Source organism: Tenrec ecaudatus, chromosome 9 (assembly GCF_050624435.1).
Source record: "Tenrec ecaudatus isolate mTenEca1 chromosome 9, mTenEca1.hap1, whole genome shotgun sequence".
NCBI classification, from domain to species: domain Eukaryota; kingdom Metazoa; phylum Chordata; class Mammalia; order Afrosoricida; family Tenrecidae; genus Tenrec; species Tenrec ecaudatus.
The window spans coordinates 142,756,255-142,783,011 of NC_134538.1; the positions used below are offsets into that span (position 1 = coordinate 142,756,255).

The window sequence follows — 26,757 nt, forward strand, 5'->3', positions numbered from 1 at the left end:
AGGCTCAGACTAACGTGAAGTTCTCAGGAAGTTTTAGCTATGGCAATGGGTTATCTTAAGCCAGAGTTTTCTCAGGAATAGGCAAACACTATAACACTTATTATAATTCTTTAGGAGCACCCCAAAGGCAGCGCAGTGGCAGTACAAACCTAGTGATGAATCCAAATGGCGGCAACAGAGACCATCAGTCAACAGTGCTTCTCACAGCAGGAGAACTGAGTAGTGTGTTTCACAGCTGCCACAAACCGAGTGAGTTAAATCTGAACTCTTATGCTTTGAAAAAATCATAATTTAATAAAACATAAGCATTTTATCAAGATACTGTACTGGTCTTTTGAAATGAATGATATTTCGATTTGCACAGTCTTCTTGGAATATGTTGCCAAAGAAAACACAGTCAAGAGACAAGACCATCATAAAAACAAGATACAATGGACACATTGAATCCATCATACAGGTCAATAAAATAACTATGGTTAAAGGGAAAATGATTGGATGAAAAAAGGAAGCATCGAAACAAGATGGAAGACATACAGATTCACTGTAGCACAAAGCATTGGTCAACAGTCAACATTTCAGGAGGTGGCATATGATAAAAGCCCAGGGCATTAAAGGAAGAAGTCGTAATTGCACTGTGGCATTGTTGAAAAATAAGGCTTTAGGAATTGAAAGAATATCAACGGAACTATTTCAACAAACAGATTAATTCTGGAAGTAATCATTCACCTATACCTGAAAATCTGGCAATCATTCACCTATACCTGAAAATCTGGCAATCATTCACCTATACCTGAAATAGTTCAGCTACCTGGTCAACCAACAGGAAGAGAATAATATCCATGGCCAGTCCAGAGAAAGGTGATCCAGAACAAAACAGAAATTGTTTTTAAAAATATGATAACAAACAAGCAAAATTGTGATGAAGATAATTTAACAATATATTGGTAGGGAATTGTCAGAAATCAAAACCAGATTCAAAAGAGGAAGTGGAATGAAGAATTTCATTGCTATTATCAGATAGATCTTGGTTCAAAACCAAGAACACCAAAAAGAGGTTTACCTATGTAATTCCTGTGTAAAGTAATTCAACTGTGCATTCCTATTAGGGACCATGGAGTCAGTCCCAACTCAGAGCAACTCTATATATAAGAGAATGAAACACTGTCTAGTCCTGCCTCAGTCTGACAAATATTATATTTGAGCATACTGTTGCTGCCACTGTGTCAGTCTAGCTAGTTGACGGTCTCTTTTCCACAGCCTTCTACTTTACAAACCATGATGTCCTTACCTCCTGATAACGTGTCTAAAATTTGTAAGACAAAGTCTTGCTAACATCATTTCTAAGAAGGATTCTTGCTGTACTTGCTCCAAGAGAGATTTGTTTGCTTTTCCGGCATTCCATGGTGCTTTCAATATTCTGCACCTACGTAAGAAGTCAGGTGCATTAATTCTTCTACAGCTTTCCTTTTCCATTGTCCAGCTTTCACATGTATATGAGGTTATTAAAAATATCTTGGCTTTGGTCAGATGCACTTTTGTCCTTGGGAGATTTATGTATTTTTGTGCAAACTAGGCTCCTATAGGAACATGTGTGCGGAGTTTAATCAGGTCGCAGCTTGATTGGAGGACAACCGAGATAAATGGCTCTGCAAGGTTGGCTTCTTTCTCTCTCTTGGTAATTGGACCAGCGAGCTGCCTGAGTTAGCTGCTCTTCCTCAACAGGGTGCTGTGCTACCTGTGGCCCGTACCGTGCTCTGCCACACCTGGCCGAAGCAACCCATGAACTGTGATAGCCTGCTTCACTGTGCTGTGCTGTTCCATTGGAGACATCGCCCCACCCTGCTGTGTCTACTGTTGGGAGCCAGTGCTCCAGCTCCAGCCTACCATTTTGCATTACTACATTGTGAGGCTACATCATGACCAACAGCACCACACTGCCCTATACTAGCCTCTGCTACACCTCGCTACTTCAGCTTCCCACTGTCTGCTCCCTAGGCCTTGAGCCAGAGGCCCAATGAGTTAGAAAGACATTCAGTTATATTAACTGTTCCACTAAAGTAAGCTGGACTGACCTCTCTATAAGAGCTGTGTGGACTAATTTGCTGTTGACCTCTTTAATACATTAAAGGGGTATTTGGCAGCAGGTTTACCCTATGTACTATATTGGTTAATTTCTTGATTCCTGCTTCAATGAGTGTTGATTGGGAGTCTAAATAAAATGGAATACTTGGCAACTGCAATCTTTATCATGATGCTGTCTATTGGAGTTATAGTGAGTATTTTGGTCTTCCTTGCATTGTGACCCATACTTACAGCTGTGTGCTGAGAAAATAATCAGAGAAGCTGGACTATATTAAGAGGCACACACAGAACTTGTGGAAAACTCATTTACAACCTGCCACACGCTGAAGATCAAAACCTAAAGCCTTTGATATGGATTACACATCAGCATAAAGAAAACAAAAATCTTCACAACTGCACTAATAAGCTACATTATGATGAAAAGATTGAAGTTGTCAAGGATTGCATTTTACTTGGATCCTGTGGTGGTTAGATTTTATGTCAACTTGATGGTACTTGTGTGGGGATAAGGATGGAGTCCAATCTGTCAATCAAGCCACAGCCTGATGATGCTTTCTTGTGGATATGATCTTTTATATGGGAGAAACAAGGAACCCCTCCCTCTCCCTCTTGTCCTTCATCTTCCTGCTTGTAGGATTCTTTATCTACCTCCAGGGTGGCTCCATGTGAGCTGTCCAACATGGAGAGCAATCAGTGTCCTGCTAAGTGTCCACCAACCTTGAATTTACATGACGTGGCACACAATGGCCTGTGACCTCCCTGTATCCTTCATCAAGTTATGATGTCATCAGCCTACAGCTGGGTGAATCTGAAAAAGGCCCCAGCTAGCATGTGGACCTATAGGAATGGGTTGGAAGCAGCTGGGGTGCCATCGTGATTTGAAATTGATGCTTCTTGTAAAGTTCTTTCTGGTACATAGATAAATGCCACTGGTTTGTTGCTCTAGACAACCCAGTATAACAATCCACAGACAATACCCATGGAAACATCAATCAGGAAATCAAATGAGGCTGGCCCCTCAGGTCTCTCTATTGAAGACAAAGTGGGTGCATAAGCAAATGTGATGAAGAAAGCTGATGGTGCCTGGCTATCAAAAGATATAGAGCCTGGGGTCTTAAAGGCCTGAAGATAAACAGGCAGCCATATAACTGAGAAACAACAAAGCCCACATGGAAGAACACACCAGCCCATAAGATCATGAGGTGTCAAAGGGATCAGTTATCGGCATCAAAGACCAAATAAATCATAGCATTGCGAACAAGGAGGAGTGCAGACTGGGGACCCAGGGACCCTCTGTGGGAAATTGGACATCCCTTATGGAAGGGTCACAGGGAGGAGACATGTGGGATTATAAAGAGACTTTTCCCTACCTTTGTCTCCCCCAAAGACATGCCAAACATTAGGGGCTTTTGCCAGCAGATGGTGGGAGGCCAGATGCTTAGAGACATCCTCCCTGAAGGCAGTCAGTTGCAGACAACTGTCTGGTCCCACCAAGGTAACGCCTGCTTCCTGCTGTTAAAGACAATAGGCTACTTCTCCCTAAAGGCTAATGACCATTAGCTTGGTTCCTGTGGGTCCATTTACACCCTACTGATAATGGTTCCTATGGAGATCCAGAGAACAGGTCAAACCAGCTCAGTGACATATAAAGTTAGGCTGCCATCCTGAATCTAGGATCCGCCCATCTTGCCACATTTATACCTGCCATCCCGCCTCTTCGTATTGGGTGTATTCCCCTAGATCACCCACCTCCCATCACTGTATTACCTATTGCACACCCTTTCCTGTGACGTATGTCTTCACCTGTAATTAGGGGGCTTGCATATCCCCAGAGAATATAAAAGCCTTGGTTAACATTAAATATCTCTCTCTCTCTCTCTCTCTCTCTCTCTCTCTCTCTCTCTCTCTCTCTCGGGCTCCCTTTTTGGCCTCCGGTCAGCTTCCCCTTCCTCTCCTCTCCCATCCTTGCTCCCCTATTCCCTTTCCCCTTCTCCTTCTTCCCTCCCCCCTCTCTACGTGGACCCCCAAGTGGGGTTGAAGTGAGCACACTACCATGAAATGTGTCTGACTCCATTATTTCAATCTCTCTTCTATGTCTCATGTTCTCTAGGACTTTACTATAATCTTTAGATATATTAACTGTACAATTGTGCTTATCAAACCCATGATTAGTGGTGGAGGGCTTGCCCTCCCCTCACAGAGATGAGCCAGTCAGGGTGCAGTGTCGCAATGATGAAATATACAACTTTCCTCTAGTTCTTGAATGCATCCTCCCCCTCACTATCATGATCCCAATTCTACCTTACAAATCTTGCTGGAACAGAGGATGTACACTGGGACAGAGAGGAGCTAGAAACACAGGAAATCCAGGAGAGATGATCCCTTCAGGACCAGTACTGGGAGTGGTGATACCAGGAGGGTGCAGGGAAGATAGGGTAGACAGGGGGAACTGATTATAGGATCTACATATAACCTCCTCCCTGGGGGACAGACAGTGGAGAAGTGGGTGAAGGGAGATGTCGGACAGTGTAAGATATGACAAAATAATAATTTATAAATTATCAAGGGTTCATGGGGAATGAGGGAAGGGGAGTGAGGGGGGGGGATGAGGGGCAAATACCAAGGACTCAAGTAGAAAGCAAAGGTTTTGAGAATGATGAGGGAAACAAATGTACAAAAGTGCTTGACACAATGGATGTATGTGTAGATTGTGATAAGAGCTGTACAAGCCCCCAATAAAATGATTTAATTTTTTAAAAAAGAAATCAAATTGCTTTGGGCAAATCTGCTGCAAAATTCTTCTTTTAAAAGGTTAGAAAGAAAAGATGTCACTTTGGAGACTAAGCTGTGTCTGATACAAGCCATGGTAATTATGGTATTTTCAATCAGCTCCTAGGCATACAAAAGTAAGATCCAAAAAGAATTAATGCATTTGGGTTATGGGTTGGTAAAGAATATGGAAAGTACCATGGACTGCCAAAAGAATATACAAAGCTATTTGCAAGAAGTACCGACAAAATGTTCTTTAGAAGCAAGGATGGTGAGATTTTGCCTTGTGCACTTTGGACATGTGATCAGGAGAGACTAGTCACTGGAGAAAGATATGCTTGGTAAAGTGGAGGGTGTGTAGAAAAAAAGATGAAATGACACCGAAGTTGCAACAATGGATACAAACATAGCAGCAATTGTATAAATGGCATTGGATGAGGTAGTATTTTGTTGTATAAAATGTTGCTTAGTAAGAACCAATACATTGGCACCTACCAACAACAATATTGCTATAAGTTATAATGGAAAAGGTAGACATATGCAAGATCAGTAAATAATTCCAGGAAGATCATTTTGGATTTAGCAAAAGGTAGTACAAAACCAAACCAGAACAAATAAATTCACCTGCTTATTATTTATAAATCAGAGAGCACAGATGTTGTCGGCTGTGGGCGTGTAGTCCCAGCCTCCAGTAAATCAATGTATGTGCTTAGCAACTATCCTCAAGTACTTTAGGATTTTGTTTCCAAGTATAAAGGACAACAAATTATTGACTATAAGATAGATACTTTGGTTCACTTGGATGTAGCTAAGAGAGTGTTTCATTATTATCTAGTCTATAATTATACTTAAAATTAAGCATATAGTATCAAGCAATTAGAAATATAAAACAATTCTTTCAAATGGAAAATTGGGTCTGTTGAGCAAGATTTCTTGCTTTTAATTTGGTCACCAACTATAGAACTTTTTGCTATTAACACTTTCACTGGCATAAAGGACAAGGATGACAAGGCAGGAGACTAAGAGACCACCACCATTGCCTTACAGATTCTGAAAAGGTACATGATAGGTGAATGGCTGGCAATCACATACACTACCAGGTTCAAGGCCACATTCAGTTGAGGAAAGAATTTCCTCACTTCAAGAAGGTATTCTGCAGTACTAAGAGCCTATGATTGGCACTTTGTATGAAATTGTACTTTTGATATGGCCACCAATAAATATGTTAAAATATGTTCACATTATAAATTGGTATTTATATAATATTGAGAGATTTGGGTTTAGAGGGAGAGAGGGGGGATTAATAAAACAATTGTTAAGTTACTTTGCATCATTATAAAAGTTATATGTAAGGCAAACATTTTCTTTGCCCTTCAGACCCCGTTGTCACAGCAAGGCCAGGCACACGGTCAAGGACAAGTCAGGAATAAGCTGCAGTTTGCTAACTTGGACTGAAGAAAACTGACAACATAAATCAGATGTTCCTCTTCTCATGAGTCTATCTAAATCCTAATCTCAGTGGTGGCTATCGTAGACCTAAAATGCTGCATATACCCAGGTATGCCCTGGAGCTTCTCTGGGACGAATGACTCATTGTTCTGCTGGCAAAATTAAACGACACCCAAAACAATATACCTAGGAAAATTCAACATCAGAACTAAAACCCAAATGTGCCAGTTTCTTTCAATTGCACCATCAGATTATTTACTATGGTGCCAGCCATATTACTCTAGATCATTTGTATGTATACATGTATGTACACATAAACATGCATATATACATGTGTGTATGTGTAGGTGTTACATGTGTGCATATTTGTATGTGCATGTGTATACCTATATACATGTGTGTATATATATGAGAGACTTATAGTGGGCAACGAAATTTAAAGACAGAAATTCTAATTGATTGGGAAGTTGGGGGTGGGGGAATGAAGAGCTAATAATGATGGATACAGAAAGGAAGACAGTTTTCTAAATTTGATGATGGTAATGATTGTACAACTCTTCTTAATGTAATTGAACTATCGAAATGTGTGATATGTAAATTATATTCCAATAAAACTGTTGAAGAAATCTAATTGACATTCTTGCTTTGGGCAGGCAAAATGTGCCTGTATTTGCCCACCTGAGCAGTGTTGTAGAATGAAAACGCAGACCATTCTTTTGTTTCTTGGTTGATCCTGCCTTCCCAGGGATATGACAAATCCTTTATTGAGGCATATTTAGCCTCTCCCACAATGAAACATCAGAAAATTGAGAGCATTCAAGGAAAAGGGAGAGGGAAAAATGACATCAAATAGTGAATTGGTATTGAAAGTTGAAAAAAATCCATCAACTGAATTTTACAGATAAGCAAGCTACTAAAATAAATTTACTTTGACGAGCACTCTTATTTCTTAGATTGAGTAGTTAAATAAATCTAATAAATTCAGTTGCTGTTATACTCCCATAAATTATTTTAGAAGAAGTCATTTTATGCTCAAAGTCAAGTCATACATCACATTTATAATGGCATATGAATAAAAACTTGTCTCAAACTTTCCAGAAATTTGCCTTTCAAAAAATGTGCTTTTAGGTTATATATAATGCTGAGGAATAATATATACAGGGCCAAATAAATAAAACACAGGCAATTTACTATCTTAGAAATGATGGCTTTTATTAAAAATAGCACTTGACTATTTTGCCTTTTTATAAAGTTCTATTCAAAATACAATATAATACTTTAATTGGATATAGTTAATCCACTGCTTAGAGAAAAATTTATAGCATCAAATTCTTAGAAAAGAACAAAGATTTAAAATCAATTATTTAACTTTTACTTTAAAAGTAGGTGAGGTGGTTAATTTATTGGGTCAACCTTGCTGATAAACATATGCGGGATTAATTGAATGACAGAGGGATAAATGGCTAGGTGAGTCTCGCCTGTCTAGTTCTCGAGTCTCTTGCTTTCTGAGGGTCAGACCAGGGTGCAGTTGCCTTAGCCAGTTCCCTGCTTTAGCTGGCAAGCCTCACTTCCTGAAAGACATCCCTGAGGAGAAGCCACATGGACCTATCCCGATGCAGCCCTGGGTGCTGGAGCAGCCATGTGGAGACCCCTGCCAGCACTGAGATGCTTACACATTCACTGACTTGGCTTTCCTCCTGAACTTGGCATCATTGCATCTGTTTTGTGAGATGGAGGAGGACTTTGTGGATATATGGGTTAATGGGTTAATGTTGGACTTGTGGACTAGGGCAGCACTGGGTTGGGATGTTACCTTGATGCACACTTAACCTTTATATAATTCTCTCTCTTATACATGTTTCTGTGGATTTGTTTCTATAAAGTACCCAGACTAATACAGTAGGGAAAACCTAACCCAAAATAAAGAGAATAAAAGAATTAATACAAATTAAGAGTAGAAATCAATGAAATAGACAAAACAAAAAACCTAACAGAACAAGGAAGTTTTTTACGTGTAGAGTAATAAAACTGGTAACTTCCCAGAAACAAATGAGAAAAAGAAAATGCTACCAATAACCATAATAGAAGAGCTCTATTGCCCAAAATATGCATATTTTAGAAAGATTAAAATTAAATATTGTAAACATACTTATTTCTATGAGTTCAACTTAGATAAAATGGCCAAAGTCTTCGAAAGAGTTACAAAACTAACAAAAATGAATATAAAAAGCTGAGTTTCTGAATGTCTACAGAATAAAACGAGTTTGCTATCCTTTTCTTTTGTTTGTTTGTTTTCTTGATATAATCTTCATACAGCGTTCACTTTCATAGCTAAATCACTTTTAGAAAGAGTTGTATAGGCATCATCACAATCAGTTCTAATGCTCCCTCCCCACTCCCTCATTCATTGATTCCCAATTCGCCTCACTCTCCCTACACCCCACCATGTTCCTCATAAACCATAGCATCAATTATTGTCTCTGTGTGTTCACTACTGTGCTTCTTAAATTGGTAGACATAACAGAAACAATAAAAAAATGATGTACGATGTGCTTTATACAATTGATGTATGTATATGTATGGATTGTGATAAGAGTTGTATGAGCCCCTAATAAAATGTTTTTTAAAAAATGAAACGGAAAGAGGAAAACAATAATAATGATAATATAAAGAGTAAGAAAGAAAGGACCGGTAACAATATTTTAAATGCCAGAGAAGAAATGTCTGTCTTGGAACAATTGAGAAATACTTGAACACAGAGCAAATTAAGGTTAGGTCAAGAAAGAGATCAACTGACTACGTATCTATCATATTATACCATCATTCTATTCACCGTGATCAAGTTTACAACAATCTGTGTCTGAGAGTAAAGCTGTTCAAATCCCTTTCCTATAAGCAGTCCTCTTCTGAGGGCTTAGCCACTGAAAGCCATAGGAATAACAGTGGAGCATTGTCAGATATTCTGCTAAACTTATGAATAACAGTGAGGATTGTCCTGTAGAGGCAGAGATGAGCCTTTCAGGTCAGAGGGCACTCAAATATGACAGAAAGAGCTAGCTTCTCCAAGTAGTGTCAACCATAATGGAGTAGATAAAGTTTTGAGGACCTTCATTTGGCAAGACTCAAAATGAGAAGAGAGAATTGCAAACATCTATTAGTAATCAGAATGTGGAATGTATGGAGTATGAATCTAGGAAAATTGGAAATCATCTGAAAGGAAGGAGAATACATAAAGATCAATATCCTAGACACAGGTGTAATGAAATCGACTAGTATTGACCATTTGAATCACAGAATCATATGGTTTACTATGCTGATAACAACATATTCAAGAGAAATATTCTATGCATCAACAAGATACCTATACCTATACAAAGAAATCCACTTAATGTAATTATTATGCAAATTTACATACCAACCACTAAAGCAAGTATGAAGAAATTGAAGACTTCGACCATTTCTTCCATCTGAAAGTGATCAAACATTAAGTGGATTCATTGATAATTGTTGGCGACCAGAATTCAAAAGGTGGAAACCAAAAGGAAGGAACAGTGTTTGAAAATATGGCCTTGGTGATAGAAATGAAGTTAGAGATCAGGTGACAGAATTTGCAAGACCAGTGACTTCATTGTTGCAAACAACTTTTTAAAATAACTCAAGCAGGGATTATGCTTCTTCATTGACTTCCTCAGATGAAATACACAGAAATCAAATTGACTACGTCTGTGGGAAGAGACAATGGAGAAGTTCAATATCAGCAGCTAAAACCAGGTCAGGAGCTGAGTATGGAACAGACCATCAATTGCTCTTATGGAAGTTCAAGTTGAAGATGAAGAAAATGAAAAACAAGCCCGCCAGCACCAAGATATGACCTTAAGTATGTTCCACTGAATTTTGGGAGCATCTCAAGAACAGATTTGACTGTGTAACATTCTTGACAGAAGACCAGATGAGCTGTGGGATGACATCAAGAACATTATACATGAGGAAAGCAAAAGGGCATTAAAAAGGTAGGAGAAAGAGAGAGCGAGTATCCGAAGGGACTCTGAAACTTGCTCTCCAATCCAGAACAACTAAAGCACATGGAAGAATGCTAAAGCAAAAAACCGAACAAAAAATTATGAAGGGCAGCTCAAGAAAACCAAGTAATAAAATATGTCATGACCTGAAGTTAGAAAACCAAAAAGGAAGAACATGCCTAATATAAGCCAAGCTGAAAGAACGGAAGTAAAAGCTCAGATGTATGGTTGCACTGTTGAAAGATTCAATGGCCAAAATAGTGAATGATGCAGAAAGCATCAAAAGGCTTTTGTACTAAAATGTTGTACCAAAAACATTTGAGTAATCTACAAAACTGACTAGTCAGCTCCAACCATTTCAAGAGGTAGCATGTGATGAACAACCAACGAGACCAAGCTTCACTGAAGGCATGATCATAAAACAGAGCTGAAGGAATTGATAACCATTGAAATGTTTCAACAAGTTGATGAAACACTGGAAGCACCCACTCACCAGTGTCAAGAAATTTGACAGTATGTTAGACAGGGTTCTCTAGAGAAACAAAACCAGAATGCTAATAATTTTATATATAGTTATATAGATAGATAGTTAACATAAGAAATAAGCAGTTAAATAAATTATAAAGCAGTACAAATGGCTCAGTGCAACTCATTCCCATGAGACAGTTGTGAGACACTGGCAGTCCTTCAAATCTTGGGAGTAGCCCTCTCTAAAGCAATTCAGGTTATCTGGGCACAGGCAGCAAACAGCAAGGCAGGTCGCCAACAGTCAGTCAGATGACAGGGTCCAACAGTCCCCAGCTCAAGAGATGTAAATTCCAATGGTGTGGCAAAGCAGGTCTTGAAGGAATCTCAAATTACCGTGACATAGTCCATGGGTTGAGGTGCCCCACAGGTAGTACAGATTGCAAATGGAGGCACAGAACAAGCAAGGCAGGCACACACTGGTCCGATGATCAAAGTGCAAGAGACAAGAGAGGTGAGGCTCATGGAGCCATTTAGCTCTCTGCCCTTCAATTAACCCCACATGTGTCCATTGGCCAGGTTGGCACAATAAACATCAACGATCTCAGACAGTTACCCTGTCAACTGACTAGGAGAGATCCATATTGCACCCATTCCAAAGTACAGTGATAAAACAGAATTGGGAAATTATCAAACAGTATCATTAATACGGCATGCAAGTAAATTTTTGTTGAAGCTCATTCAACAACAGTTACAGCAGTATGTTGACAGGGAGCTGTCAGAAATTCAAATCATGTGGCACTAGGGATAACATTGCTGACATCAGATGAATCTTGACTGAGATCGGAATGTACCAGAATGATAGTTGCTTATGTTTTATTGACTACACAAAGATATTTGACTATGTGGATCATAACAAAGGATGAATAGCATTGAAAAATGGGAATTCCAGAACACTTTATTATCCTTCTTCAGATTCTGTACATGGACCAAGAGGCAGCCTTTCAAACAGAACAAGGGAATACTGTGGGGTTTAAAATCAGGAAAGTGATGCACCATGATTGTCTCCTTTTACCATACTTATTCAATCTGTATAATGAGCAAGTAATCTGAAAAGTGGGACTTTATGAATAACAGCATGACATCAGGATTGGAGGGAGGCTTTTTAACAACCTGCAATATGAAGATGACACAATCTTGCTGCTCAAAACGAGGACTTGAAACATTTACTAATAACGATCCAGGACTGCACCCTTCAGTGTGAATTCCAAGTCAATGTAAAGAAAATAAAAAATCCTTACACTTGAATCAATAGATAACATCATGATAAAAAAAGATTTCATTGAAATTGTCAAGGATATCATTTCATTGACTCTATAATCAATGTTCATGGAAGCAGCAGTCAAGAAATCAAATGATGCATTACACTGGGAAAATGTGCTACACAAGTCTGTTGAAGGTCATTAAGACTCAGCCTTGAAATGGCTGACAACTCTCATGACCTATGTGTCAGTATTTGCTGATTTTTTTCTGTGATTTAACGTTTTGAACAGACTGTCAAGGACAAGAAAGTATGCAAGGTCTAGAAAAACAGGTGGTTTAATTTTCTCAAGGATGTCTGGCTTGGCAGAAGATAGAGTTGCTAGGTGTATCAAATGTGCTTGCTTCACAATGAGATAATTAACCCTGGGTTGTTTCTGCATGGATAAAAGGAGTATGAATAATAAACTCGAGGCTTCAGTGTTCACTGTTGCCCAGTACTTTCTGTCTCTCTTATTTTCCTTAATCCTCACTCCCCCTTTCAGGACTGTTCCACTCATCGGCTGGCTCCGACACAAGTCTGCTTTAAAGTGTTGAAGAGCAAGGATCTCACTTTGAAAACAAAGGTACTCCTGACCCAAGTCATGGTGTTTTCGGTAGCCTCTCGGGCTTATGAAAGTTGGACATTGAATAGGGAGAACCTAAGAAGAACTGATGCATTTGAACTATGATGCTGGAGATGGATATTGGAAGTACCGTTGGGCTGCCAGAAAACAAACAAATCTTCCTTACAAGAAGAGTCAAGCGTTCCTTAGAAGCAAGGATGGCGAGATGTCATCTCACGTACTTTGAACACGTTTTGAAGAAACCCCACTGGAAAAAGATACCATGTTCCGTAAAGTAGAAAGGCAGGGGGATGAGGAAGCTCCTTGGTGAGCTGCATGGACACGCGGGCTGCGAGGAGGGGCTCGAGGAGGACAGCACGTGTGAGGAGGGTCCAGGAGTGGGCAGTGTCTTGTGTGGTTGGACAGAGGGTCCCTTGAGTCAGACCGACTTGATGGTGCTTAACAAAAACATGATCCAGGATTGCATTTGATACGTATACACAATAGAAATTAAAGCATAGGTCCACCAAAAGACTTGATCAGAGAAGTTCCACAGCACTTTCCTTACAGTAAAAGGAAATAAAATGTTCAGCAGTACACGTGAATAAACTGGCTGGGGTGCACCACATCAGTGAATCTTCAAAACGTAATATCAAGCAAAGGAAACTGAGCAAAACTGAATCCTTTATGAAACTAAAACATGGCCTGTGCAGTTTTCAAAATCCATGGCTTTGTACAAGTAGGATATGCATTTCACTGTATGCAAATTTTACTCCAACAAAAAAATGATGCCACAGAAAAATGTCCCTACTGAAATGTCAACCACTGCAAATAAAAATCGCAACTGTAGGGGTATCGTGTGACTTGGGTGGTTTTCTTTAAAGTAACTTGCTATAGATCATTAATTTTATAGCTTAAAAATCATAGTTTTTATTAAAAGGAGAAAATGTATCTATGCTTGCCATTTTTATTCATTGCATTTATACTACTATACAAATGTTTTTAAATAAATCCTTGTTATGATTTGTCAAAGAATTAATATTGCTTTCCTTCTTCATACCCTGTGGAGGGAGCCTCTCTCCAGTATGTGGCAAAATAACTTACATAATGATGTTTTCCCCTAAAAGTTATCTACAGTACACGGAAAATGAGGGTTAGAAAGGTAAACCCAGATATAGTATTAGGTCAAGTAATCATGTGTTCTAAAGGCAGTAACCCTTGGAGTTTACTCCAAGGTAAACAATAACAAAAATATATTGTGGATCTAAAATAACTGTGGTTTGCACTCAGCAATTATGAACTCTTCATTCTAAAGCAACTTTGGAACTTTACACTTTTTTCCAACCCAAAGGTCCGTTTCTGCTTCCTTGCTATGCTGAAGAGAAATGAATCGCCTGCTACAATGAGGAGGCTGGCTCCAATTGGCTTTATTCACACCAACTTAACAAGAGTCAGGGGAATGGAGTTGGCACAATACATAATGTACTTACATTTCCCTCCCTAATCACTGGTGTTTTTTTATAACTGTCACACTGTTCTAGAATATTTGTAAAATAATAAAGTCTGGAAATGTTCATGCAATGTTACAATTCATTTATCGTGAGTCAGGTCACACTCCTCAAATGAGAGCACTACCGGCTTGACAAACCAGAAGAGAGAATGTACGCGCGTGCTGCCGTCTTCCTAAAACGGCCCAGCTGCCTCTAATTAGGGATAGATAAATGCAGGTTTGGAAACTGCCGAGCACAAGCATTAGCATGAAGCAAGCCGAGTGGGAGAAGAGAGACCGAGCAAGCCATTTATAAATAAAGCCCTTGCGGAACTAGAGGTATTTTTTTCTGAGGAAGTGCCACTGAAAATTCAAAATGGCAACCTTGTAAGTTTATAACTGGGGAGTGCTCACACTTTATACACGCAGGACCAAGCAGGGTCGATCCGTGTCAGCACAACTATCATCCTCACAGGTGGACCAAGAGGAACCTCACGATAAATGGAGGAAATGAAGTGGTTAAGGATTTTGTCTTGCTTGCATCCACAATCAGTGCTCATGGAAGCGGCAGTCAAGAGATCAAAAGGTGGGTTGTGTTGGTAAATCGGTTGCCCAAGACCCTTTTAGAACATTGAAGAGCAAGGATGTTACTTTGAGGACTAAGGTGCGCCTCACCCAAGCCCTGGTGATTTCCATTGCCTCATATGCAGGTGAAAGTTGGACATCAAATAAGGAAGACTGCAGAAGAATCGATGCATTTGAATTGTGGGGCTGGAGGAGAATGTTGAAAGCACAATAAACAGCTGAAAGGACAAACCAATCTGTCTTCGAAGAACAAATGCCAGAGTGCGCCTTAGAGGCAAGGATGGCCAGACTTCATCTTACATACTTTGGACATGTTGTCAGGAGCGACCAGCCCCTGGAGAAGGACATTGTGCTTGATAAAGTGGATTAGTTAAAAATAGGAATGCCCTGAAGGAGACGGAGTGACATAGTGGCTGCAACAATGCGCTCAACACAGTAACAGTTACGGGGACGGTGCAGGGCCTTATACTGACTCATCACCTGATCATAAACAAGGAAACTGAAAGATGCTGTGTCCAACCTCTGGTACAGTGACTGTTCGATAAGTTCCCAAGGGGCTATGTCAGGATTTTACACTATCCACACCGGCCACTAAGAAAATAAACAGTAATTGTAGGGTGAACATAATTCAGCATGACTGCCCCCACGAACATGGCACCTAAAATAAATTATGTGACCTTAAAAAAAGCTTAAGGCAAGAAAACATTATCAATTCATTCAACAAATATTAAATATTTTCTGTGTCCCAGATATTTTATACAGACACATCATTGTTGAATAATCTTACAGGTAAAGTTTTGCCAGCCTTATTTCATAGGTGATGGGACACAGAAAGTCGCACCGATTTGAGTCTCTGTTACATGAGTTTCTTGCAACCATGGGCAGTTTTTGCCTTGGCAATTTAGTCCCAAAATGTAATCGCATCCATAGTATGTTCAGTAAATATATAAATGAATGAATAAGGTTTCGTTGGACTGACCTGAGATTTGGGGCTGTGAACTGGTTCTTTTCATTTTGCCCTGTCACTGAGAACTTGCAGCTCCTTCCAGATACACTGAGTCAAAGTCTACCCTCCTAGGTGAGTATATAAGAATCACCTGGGAGATCTTGTTAAGATGTAATGAGTACACCTGGGCTGGGAATGAGCAGCAGTCAAACTAGCATGAACCTGCTCAAAGCCCGGATTGAAAAACAGGAAGTTGAGAAGTGAAAGTGTCAGGAGGGGAAAAATATCAGAAAGGGGGAAAAAAACGTGCTGTCCAAGAGGGATGGTTTATGAACACAACTGATAACAATTTGAAGAATTATTGGGGGAAAATTATTCAATATCCGTTTTCTACTCTTATTCTCATACGTGAAGCAATTCAGAATTCAAAATATCAACCCCCAATAAATTACTTTATTAGAGTTGAAAAATATAGGCTTCTCAATTGTGAAAATTTTTTCTTTTGCCCCAAACTCATTTTATTGGAAGCTAATACAGATATTTTATCATTCTATAGTTCAATCACATCCATCTGTATGTCTTCCTTCTTGAATTTGATTTCAGCCCCATTACCCTCCCTCTCCAGCTGCACCCCCAGGATCCCTTATTCTACTCGCTGCCTCTGTAGGTTCATCAATCCCGGATTTCATGTCCTGAAAAACAGAAACACATATAACCAAATTTCAAGAGTGTTACCCGCAATGACAAAATACACGAGATCAATCCCGGCATGAAAAAACTTTTAAAAGTAGGCTTGATTGATTTGTTTCCACATCCCCAGAGTTCATCTCCATACCCTTTCACTTCCTTGAGTTAGCAATGATTAAATACTTCTAAATTCAGTTTTGATCTCTTACTTTCAGCTCTGACACAACATAAAAATACAATTGTTCTAGAATCTGAGAACTATCGCTCCTATTGTGCATATATTGGGATTGTGATTTACTTCCACATTGTCTGTGGGAATGAGAGAAGAAATTCGATTTCCTTTGTTTGTTTTGGAAATATCCTGTAACCACAGTCTCAAAGATGCTAGGAAAGGTAAAATTGCTTCTCTCTTATTATCACAACTGTTTGTATTTGAGAGGTTCATAGTTGAATACATATTTTCATGCCTTGATTATAGAATTGTACAACAATAAGGACTGTAATGGAAATGCTTCCTCTCAAATCATCATGACTAAGAATTGAGTTTACACATTTGAGCATGTTATACATGGATAATACGTTCATCTATCTTCTTATGTGTATTTGACCTGTGAAATACTGGTGTCTTTAAAATTTTGCAGAGCATGAAGTTTGCGTTGGTAAGAGGACTATCAGAATTTGGGTTCTGCACAAAAAAAATTCATCTAGTACACTATTTCCTTTACGAAAACTTTTTCAAGTCTCCTCTGAAACTGTCTCGCTTTTAAATGTATATTACTGTTCTGCGAAGTGTAATGTGTGATCTAGCTTCTGGACTTGCAAGTTGTGTCTATAGAGCCCACTGTGGAACCCTCCCTTCTTCCTCCCGGGGCAGTTCTTGGATCCAGGAAAGCCACATGGTGTGCTGTGTTTACACAGGCACTACACTGCTTAGAATATCATTTGAAGATGCCAGATAGCCTTGCTGTAGCATAAAATAATCTTAGAATAAAAAATGGAAAACGTTTTTATCTCCACTGGCTACTGGTGGCTCTCAATCCATAGAAAATAGGAAGACACACACTGATGGAGCTATTTGAATTCTCAAAAGGATTACTTTGTGAGTCCTGATTCCAGTTCAGTGGAAATAGTACTGTGGGCCTTGTAGAAATTCCCCCTTGAGGCATCAAGACTGCCAAATCCACTGGCTGGACAATGGAAGAGAAGGGAAGTGGTCATTGTTTAGGTATGTCGTCCTCCTTGTGTCCACATTCTGTACATTCTCATGAAGGGAGAGACAATATCTGCTGATCAATTCAATCATATCTTCCCACTAGTACATACTATGAGGAAACAGCACTAAGTAATGGGTAGCAAAACTTAGCGACCATAGAGCAGTCATGTCATACAATGTTATTGTGGTAGGTAGGCGCCCTCAAGTCTGTTCTGACTCGTAGTGATCCTATGTACAGCAGAACAAAACACCACCCTGTCCTGGACATCCTCCGTAATTGTTCAGTGGTTGAGTCCATTGCTCAAGACATTATGTCAATCCATCTCCTTGAGAGTCGCCCTCTTTCTCACTGCCCCTCTACTTTAGCAACCGTGATATGCTTCTCCAGGGCCTGGTCTCTCCTGACAACATGTACAAAGTAAGCGAGACCGTCTTACCATCCTAGCCAATAAAGGGTATTCTGGGTGCACTTCTCGCTAAATAGATTTGTCTGCTGTTTTGGCAGCCCATGATACTTTCAATATTCTTCACCAACACTACAGTTCAAACTCATGTATTTAATCTCTGGTCCAGTTGTGAGGATTTGGGTCTTCTGTTCACTGCATTGTAATCCATACGAAAACTGCCAGCCTTGATCTTCATGAACAAGTGTTTCAAGTCCTCCTCAAATTCAGTGAGCAAGATTGTGTTATTTGTAAATTACAGGCTTTTCATCAGTCTTCCTCCAATCCCGATACAACATTCTTTGTCATATAATCCAACATCTTTGATTATTTGCTCAGCAACAGATTAAATAAGTATGATGAGAGAATACAACCCTGATGCACACCTTTCCTGATTTTAAACCATTCCGATCCCCTTGTTCTGTTCAAATGACGGCCTCTTGATCCATGTACAGGTTCCACACGAGCACAAGGAAGCGTTCTGGACTTCCTTGCTTTCTCAAGGCTGTCACAGGTTTGTTAGGAGCCACACAGTCAAATGCCTTGGCACAGTCAATGCAGCACACGTAAACATCTTTCTGGTATTCTGTACTTTCAGCCATTTCCATCTGTTGTCAGCAATGATATCCCTTGTTCCACACTTTTCCATGGCTAACTCCTCTGAAGTGGATAGACTATTCTTTGTTCTTGGTCTGTTCCTAGTCTGCAAACTCTGTTGAGACCATTCACTTTGGGTCACCACGCTGGTGTTTGAAATACCAGCGGCATAGCTTTCAGCACCACAGAAACACACAAGGCTCCACGGTCTAACAAAGTGACAGATGAATGGTGGCTTTCACAGAATGTGTTTTTATTGGAGAAATTATTGTGACATTGTCTCATAACCATACAAATGATCACAATCCTGTACAGAGACTTGTGAGGTTGCTCATGGCCCACCATGCCTCAATAGTTGGGGGGTCTGTTGGGATACAGAATGGGTACATAGAGATTTTTTAAAAAGGTCTTTTTATTGCCTTTATACATTGAAAACACTTGGGAATAAAATGGCTTTTTTCTCTTTAAATTTGCAGTCTTTCAGTCAACAAGTTCCTTCCTGGACTTCCGGTACTTAGTGTTGGAGAAGGAAGATCTATGGGATTGATATCGCTTTCTTTTCCTCTTTTCCATGTGGCCCTTTTCCCTCCCACTTGTTTTTAAAACTTTCCAATTATACATATCTTTCATTATTAAAATCACTCCAGTATTTGGTAGCAGCATTATCAACTCAGGACCCAAGTCTCTTATCAGGTTAGGGAAATTGGCTTAATTCTCTGATAATGGCTTCCCCCTATTCTGTTCCCCTCAAGGCTCCGATGATTTCTAGTAGAGGTGAGGCTGCCAGCACTACTTTTGCTCCCCTTCCTTTCTTCATCCCTTTCCTCTGGGTTCTAGTAAGATGGTTGCGCCAATCTAGCTAAATCCCTGGTTGAAGCTTTCAGGGACCAGGTTTGCTTTTCACCACCACCAATGTGTTAGTTTGGGGTTTAGTATTCACGTAGCAATTGGGTGTTATTGTGGGGGAAACCAGCCCCTCACACTTCACGGCTTCGGTAAGCACAATTGTACAGCAAAAAATATAAAGATTATAGTAAAGTCATAAAGAATAAGAGATAGAAGAGAAGGTAAACCAAAAGAGTCAGACACATTTCATGGTAGCATGCCCACTCCTGGATGGCCATGATCTCACCTGCCAGGTCTGTGCACAGCATGGGTGGAGGAGAGGAGAGGAAAGAGAGCGAGCGATTTATTTCTAACCAAGGCTTATATATCTTTTGGGGGCTGTGCAAGCCTCCTGATTACAGGCAAAGACATATGTCACAGGAAGGGGTTGTACTATAGGTAATACAGTAATGGGCGGGGGATGATCTAAGGATGTGCACATTACAGGGAGAGGAGGGATTAAGGGTATGTATGTGAAAAGATGGGCAGATCCTAGATTCATGATACAGGCCTAACCTTGATTGTCCTTGAGGTGGTGACTTGATTTATTCTGAGCCCTTCAAGGAAAGCAATCCACTCTCCCTAACCATAGGGAGAAGCCCCACCCCCACCTATGGTGGGACAGACAGTAGGGTCTGCTTGCTCTGGATGGCTCGTTGCAAGCAGTGTCCTAGGTCTGACATATATATTTGGGGGAGAGAACTGGGGAAAAGTCCTTTTATATCCCACATTTTATCTTCCAGCAATTTTCCCCAACCTTGCTTTTTCTTTCCCAAAACAATAAAAAGAGCTAACAGCATCATATAAATAGGCTTTTGAAGTCACTTCACATCAATGTGAATTTTTAAAATGTTCAGTGTTTTCTCCTACATGGGGGTAAATCTTCAGGATTTTTCTGTTAATGGTAGATTCCTGAGTATGAAATCAAAAGTATGAGATATAGAAAAAGCTAATGCAAACAACATGTTTGAGAAGCTAAGAAAAGAAGGTTGGGTTACCTTTATTAAGTTTGGGTTACCTCTATTATTTTTATTACAACCAGGCTATTTTATTGGAGAATATTTGTTCTGATTTCTTATGAGACCCTTTTTAAAGATTGTATCTTTACATTGGATTTGGGGTGTTTTCTCTATCCGGTTTTTTTTCTCTCTATTGTGATGTAAAGTTTATTTTGACCAGATTGCTTCCATCTTGTGGCAGTTAGACTTCATATGAACTTGAACATGTGTAGGGTTGGAGTTCAAACTATCAATCAGGTCACAGCCTGACAGTGAGAACTAGTCTTCTGACCATTCACCTTCTTCCTCACCAGGACTCTGTGTCTGCATCTAGGGGTGGCCCCAAGTGGGCCACCCAACCCTAGGAGCTGTCACCTTGCCACCCTCCCACGAAACCTTGGATACATGGCACTCTTTGGGTGACCTCCCTGCATCCTCTGCATCATCAGCCTGCAGCTATGTGAGTCTGAAGACTCTGGACTTGAGTCGGACTGGGCTGGGACATGTTCTTCATGCAAAATTACTTACTTATATGAAGTTCTTACTCATGCCTATATGAGTGTACTTTGAAGCAGTTTGGCAGGAATAAACTTCAGCTACCTTCTGTAAGTCCTTGCAGAAATAAACAAACTTGAATTTCTTGAGTCAATGGAGTCTCTTGGCCAAACAGTGGCAGGTGCTCTCAGTCCATCGTTTCTTGGTATTGGTTTCACTTGCTGGTAGTTGTGTGTGGAGTAGAGGAGTGTCGGGAAGGCAGATGCTGTGAAGATGCTGCTCTCTGGTCTTACCCTTCCTAGCTCCTTCTGTGGGCAATTATTGGTAACTAGTGTAAAATCAGAATGAACTTCAAATGAGAATAGGAAGAAGGTTAATGAATTGATTGTTAGGGTGGTATCCTCTGTGCTTTGAGCTTTCTCCCCAACCCTGATTATTTCTCCAGCCCAAAATTAAGGTTGTCATTGTTGGGTACCACCCATCTGGCTTTGAACCAGGGACCCCATGTTCAACGGAACAAAATGCTGCCGGTCCTGCACCGTCCTCATAATTGTCGCAGCCACAATGTCAATTGACCTTTCTGAGGGTCTTCCTCCTTCCCTGACCCTCTGCCAAACAGAATGTTCTTGTCCAGGGACTCCAAAACGCAAAACTCCAAATTCACTGCCTTTCACCCAATTCTGACTTATAACAACAGAATGGGACAGGACAGACCTACTCCTGTGGGTTTCCCAGACTGTAACTCTTTATGGGAATTTAAAGGCTGTCTTTCTCCCTTTTCCAGGGACAGTTCTCTCTTAATAAAATGTCTAAAGCACAAGTCTGGCCGTCCTTCATTCTGTGGGCTATTCTGGTTGTACTGCTTCCCAGAGAGACCGTAGGGTATTGCACCTTCAGTCATGTGCAATTCAAAGGCTCTCTGTGGCCAACTTCTTTCAGTTTTAGTCCACAAGTCTTTCATTCCTGTAACAAATGCTATTAATTAGCTTCTTCAATTCTGAGGCAGTTTGGAAATCCTCAGTCTTTTTTCCCCCATCTCTCTCTGTTTCCCAGCCTTTTCTCTCTCAGAGGGGAGGGGGGAATTCTCACAAACTGTCCTGTGAAAATCTGGCCATTTACATTCCAGTGAAAGCCCATTTTGGTAAATGGTTGCCCGCTCACCGGGGAGCACAGCAGCCCCAGACTAATCCCATTTCTACTGTATTGTATAGAATTTCCATGAAGGCGTGGCGTTGAGCAAAACTTGAAAATACTTAGCATGTCCCTCTGATTTGCACAATTCCTTAGGCACAGTTGCAGTGTGACATGCATTTGCCAAGTGAAAACTCTGCAGACATTCCATAAAATGTGTTGGTAGCATATTGGGAAATGTTTATGTAGAACAAATATTAATACTTGGATTGACTGAATCACTAAACTTGAGAGAACTATACAGCTTCATCAATTGCTGACCAGGAAAACTATGTGAATGCATATTTAATTGGGTATTATGTGCATAGGAATCTTGTGGAGGTGGGGGGGGGGGGCTACTAACTACAAGGTGAGTAGTTTGAAACCACCAGCTGTTCCATGGGAGAAAAGTGAGGCTTTCTACTTCCATAGAGTGACAGGCTCAGAAATCCAGAGGGACAGTTCTACCCTGTCCTATAGGGTTTGCTATGAGTCAGAATCAGCTCAATGGCAGTGAGGTAAGGCATGTGTATATGGATACTTGATGATAGACAGGACAGTTGTTTTCTATTTAAAAGAGAAAACAGAGAAAGATCATCCCAGTTTATTCAGACAACAGACTTTCCCCATGGGGCCAAGAGTAATTTTCTCTCTCAGGATACAAGATAGCTCCGATCTGGACCTTATTTCCATTGTGGGATGCAATTATTTTCCTTGTTTATAAATAGTTTCAGTTGTCTTATTGGGGTTTTAAAAAGAATGGAAGGTGGGAGTATAAGAGAAAAAGGAAAGATCCAAATCCCCATTGAACCCAAAAATCTTTATCTTAACTTGTAATGATTTTCAGGAAAGAATTCTATAATGCTCCCTCCCTTCTGGGTTGAGCAGACTCCAGCAAAGTAATTTGCCTGTATTAAAAAGTACAGTCTCGTTTCCATTTGCTTGTCTGTGGGATGTAATTCTAATGCACTTTAAATCTGAATAAAAATCTGATGTGGAGTATGTAAAAACAAAATGTTGACTCTACAACATTAGTTTCGGTATGAAAATAGCATCACAACTTAACATGAATTGCCTAACAATAAAACATTGATATAGGAATGCTTTCTCTTACTACTGTCAAAAATTGATAAAGTTCTGTTGTGATATTGTGTAGCCTCTGTATTCCTCTATTAACAACAGGCAAAAACACTGATCAGCAAACAAACAGCCCTTGTTCCTCCTAAACTTAGGCTCTCTTGGGCTCTATGATCTTAAGCGATGTGTCAGGATGGTGCTTTTTCCTGATCTCATCCATTTCCTCGTCCTCCTGTAAGAAAGAAGCCAGCAGTGGAATCTGAGAAAAATAGTTCTTGGCCAGAATGTGCTTGTGTCGGATCTTGTGAATAAACACGGGTTCATATCCCTGAGAAAGAAAGAAAATCAAATTCCATTAAATGTCACGGATATATATATATAGCAAAGCCAAAAACATAGTCATGCCTCGGTACACCATAGTTATTTCAGCTTCTAAGCACTTCCCCACTTTGCCTACATCTTTCTGATTTTTTAACCTGGAAGACTGCTCAGAGTTCAAATTAATCAGCCCATACTCTGCACTTGCAAACACTGTGAGTGTATGTTAAACACAGCTCACATTACCTTGAATCAGAATCGTGCTGATTTGCTAAAGAACCTCTTCCATTACCAGGAAACTTGTTTTAAGGTCCAAACTGGGACTTCCTCGTTTGCATGTGTGCCCTCGCCACCTCTGGGGCTCTCGGCAAATCTATGTCAGCCTTTAAAGCTACTTCAACACTGATACAAGTATCAACTTGGTTTTTCTTTCTTTTTCCCCCTGAAAATCGGTCTTCCCTTGTCAGGGGAAGCCAGCCCCTAACACATCATTATGGGTCCGGTAGGCGCAATTGTACAGCGATAATAAGTAAAGATCATAGTAAAGTCATAGAGAGCATGAGAGATAGAAGAGAAGTATTGAAATTAATGGAGTCAGACACAGTTCATAGTAGCATGCTCACCTCAGCCCCGCTTGGTGGTCCACGTGGAGGGAGAGAGAGATTTAATGCTAGCCCAGGCTTTTTATATTCTCTGGGGACATGCAAGCCCCCTAATTGCAGGTGAGGATAAACCTCACAGGAAGGGGCTGTGCTATAGGTAATACAGTAATGAGGGGGGTAGTCTAGAGAAATATACGCAATAGGCAGAGGAGGGATTGGGGGTATACATGTGGCAAGATGGGCGGATCCTAGATACAGGATGGTAGCCTAACCTTGGATGCCACAGATCAGTTGGGCCTGTTCCCTGGCTCAACTGATAGAGACCATTCATTAATCCATTGTCTCTAGCAGCAGGGAGCAGGCCCACTCCTGTGGTGTGGGGAGACAGCAGTCTGGCAGGGACAGCTTTCAGGGAAGATGCCTGTGAGCATCTGACCTCCCCCCACATTCCCTTCCACCTCCCCAGAGCTAAATGTAAAGAAGGTATTGTTGCTGGGACCACGCAAACTTTTCTTTGGTGGTTCTGCTTGCTACCTCCATGTCCACCTTGTAAGGGCCTTCACGCTCTCTTCACAAGATCATCAGCCCAATGCATAACCCCCTATGCCACCAAGGCTCCTGTGACAAACACCCCCCGCTGAACCCCCATCGGCCCTCCCCCCTGAAAATAAACCGCTTGCCATCAAGTCATTCTGACGCATAGTGACCCTATAGGACAGGGTAAAACTGACCCTGTGGGTTTCTGACACTGTAGCTCCTTACTGGAGTAGAAAAACCTCATTTTGTCCCCTGATGCCCAACACATAACCACTGCACTTTCAGGACTCACCTGACACACGCAGTAGGTCTAGAAATCTTACCAACATATTTCAATGGGCAAGGCTGCTGCATACCAGCCGAAAGCAAACTCACTGCCATGCTGACGCAGAGCAAGCCTGCAGAACACTGACGAACTGTCCCTGTAGATCTCCAAGATGATAACCCTCTATGAGAGTTGAAAACCTTGCCTTTCCCCTCTGCTGCTCAGGCCTCTTTGAAGGACTTAAAAAGCACAGATGTCATGTTGAGGACCAAGGTGTGCATGACCCAGGCCAGGGTATTTCCATCCGTTTCATAATCAAGTGCAAGTTTGATGGTGAATAGATGTCATTGGAGCTTAGGTTCTTGTCCGCCCTGAATAAAGATTGACTTTTAGAGGTTCAGAAAGGGGCTTTTGCAAAGCAAATGTTATAGAATGACTCCTACGAGTAAGAAAAACCTTCCCAGCCAGCATGAGCAGTCTGTGTTTTCTCACTTCCCAACTGCGAAACAGAGATCCTTAAGTATCCGTGAGCAAGAGATGGTTTGGAAAATTCATCTGGCATCGAGGGTAATGTTGCCTGTAGTGGCAAGGAGTTCTGGGAAACATAGCCCCAAGATACTGTACTCTGCGAATGCTCTTTCATAATCTCCACCTTCCCTCCCATGCCCTGTCTCATTAGGGAAAATGCAGAAGCGTTGATTCATTTGCATTATGGTGTTAGCCAGGAATATGGAAAGTGGACCATGGACAGCCAGAGCAAACAAATCTGTCTTGAAAGAAATACCACAGAGTGTTCCTTAGAAGACCAGTCCCCGGAAAAGGGCATCGTGGATGGTAAAGGACACAGTCTTCAAAAAAGAGGAAAGCCATCAGTAAGAAGGACTGGCTTGTGGCACAAGAGTGGGCTCACATGTAGCCATAGCTGGGAGATTGGTGCAGGATTGGGCTGCGTTTCCTTCTTTTGTGCATAAGGGGCTCCATAGCACCTGACAACAGAGCAATTCCAGAATGTTATATTAATTTATACATACGCAGAACAATCGAGGTTTACAGAGTACCTTTACCACTAACACCACCATAGAATCGATTCTAATTCATAGCAACCCTGTAGGGCAGAGTGGAAATCTTCACCACAGTAGGTCAGAAATCCTCACAAAAGCAGACAACTTTCTCCTACAGAGTGGATGGTGGATTTGAACCACTGGCCTTCTAGCAAGCAGCTAAATGCCCAGTCACTGCTCCATCTGGGTTCCCAAAGTACCGGGAGAGAGCCAAAATAGCAATCATTGCAGATGAGATCAGCATAATCTGGTCCATACATCCAGTGAAATCAGAAGCAACTCTAACCAAAGAAGAGGAGTTCCCACAGGGAAAGAGGAACCAGACTTCAACTCAGTGCCTCAAGGTGTGAAAGCAACATTCCGGCGTGGAGTAGGGAACCAGTGAAGAGGTCTGGGAGGCTGGTCCCAGTACCAAATACTAAGTGGATGCCTGCCCCTCCCCCCAGAAGAATTTATTTCAAAGGATGGCATTGAATCTGCAGTTCCCAGAGGGGGGCATATCTGATCTGAGCACACGGGATCAGATGAAGGGGGAAGAGGAGAGAGTGGAGCACATCCTGGCTCACCAGGCCCTGAGGTTGATGACCCCAATTAGAGCAGCCAGTCCACAGAGAGGACCACATGGCCAGCCCCACTATGAGACATGACGTCCCTCACTGACCCATGGCCCTGCAGGGGACAGCACTGGAGACACTGTGAGAATTGTGCCCAACCTGATCCCACCACACTGAGGCAAAGCA

General features: G+C 41.0%; 1 protein-coding gene across 2 annotated transcripts in view; it reads right to left on the reverse strand.

Annotated features, from left to right (window-relative positions):
- Positions 1-18,865: 18,865 nt before the first annotated feature.
- Positions 18,866-26,757, reverse strand: part of IQUB (IQ motif and ubiquitin domain containing) — a 66,681-nt gene continuing 58,789 nt past the window's right edge. For both annotated transcript variants that reach the window (XM_075558616.1, XM_075558615.1), the window contains one exon: positions 18,866-23,562. In XM_075558616.1, the coding sequence (XP_075414731.1) occupies positions 23,386-23,562 (177 nt within the window). In that variant the 3' untranslated portion in view covers positions 18,866-23,385. The remainder of the gene's footprint in view (positions 23,563-26,757) is intronic.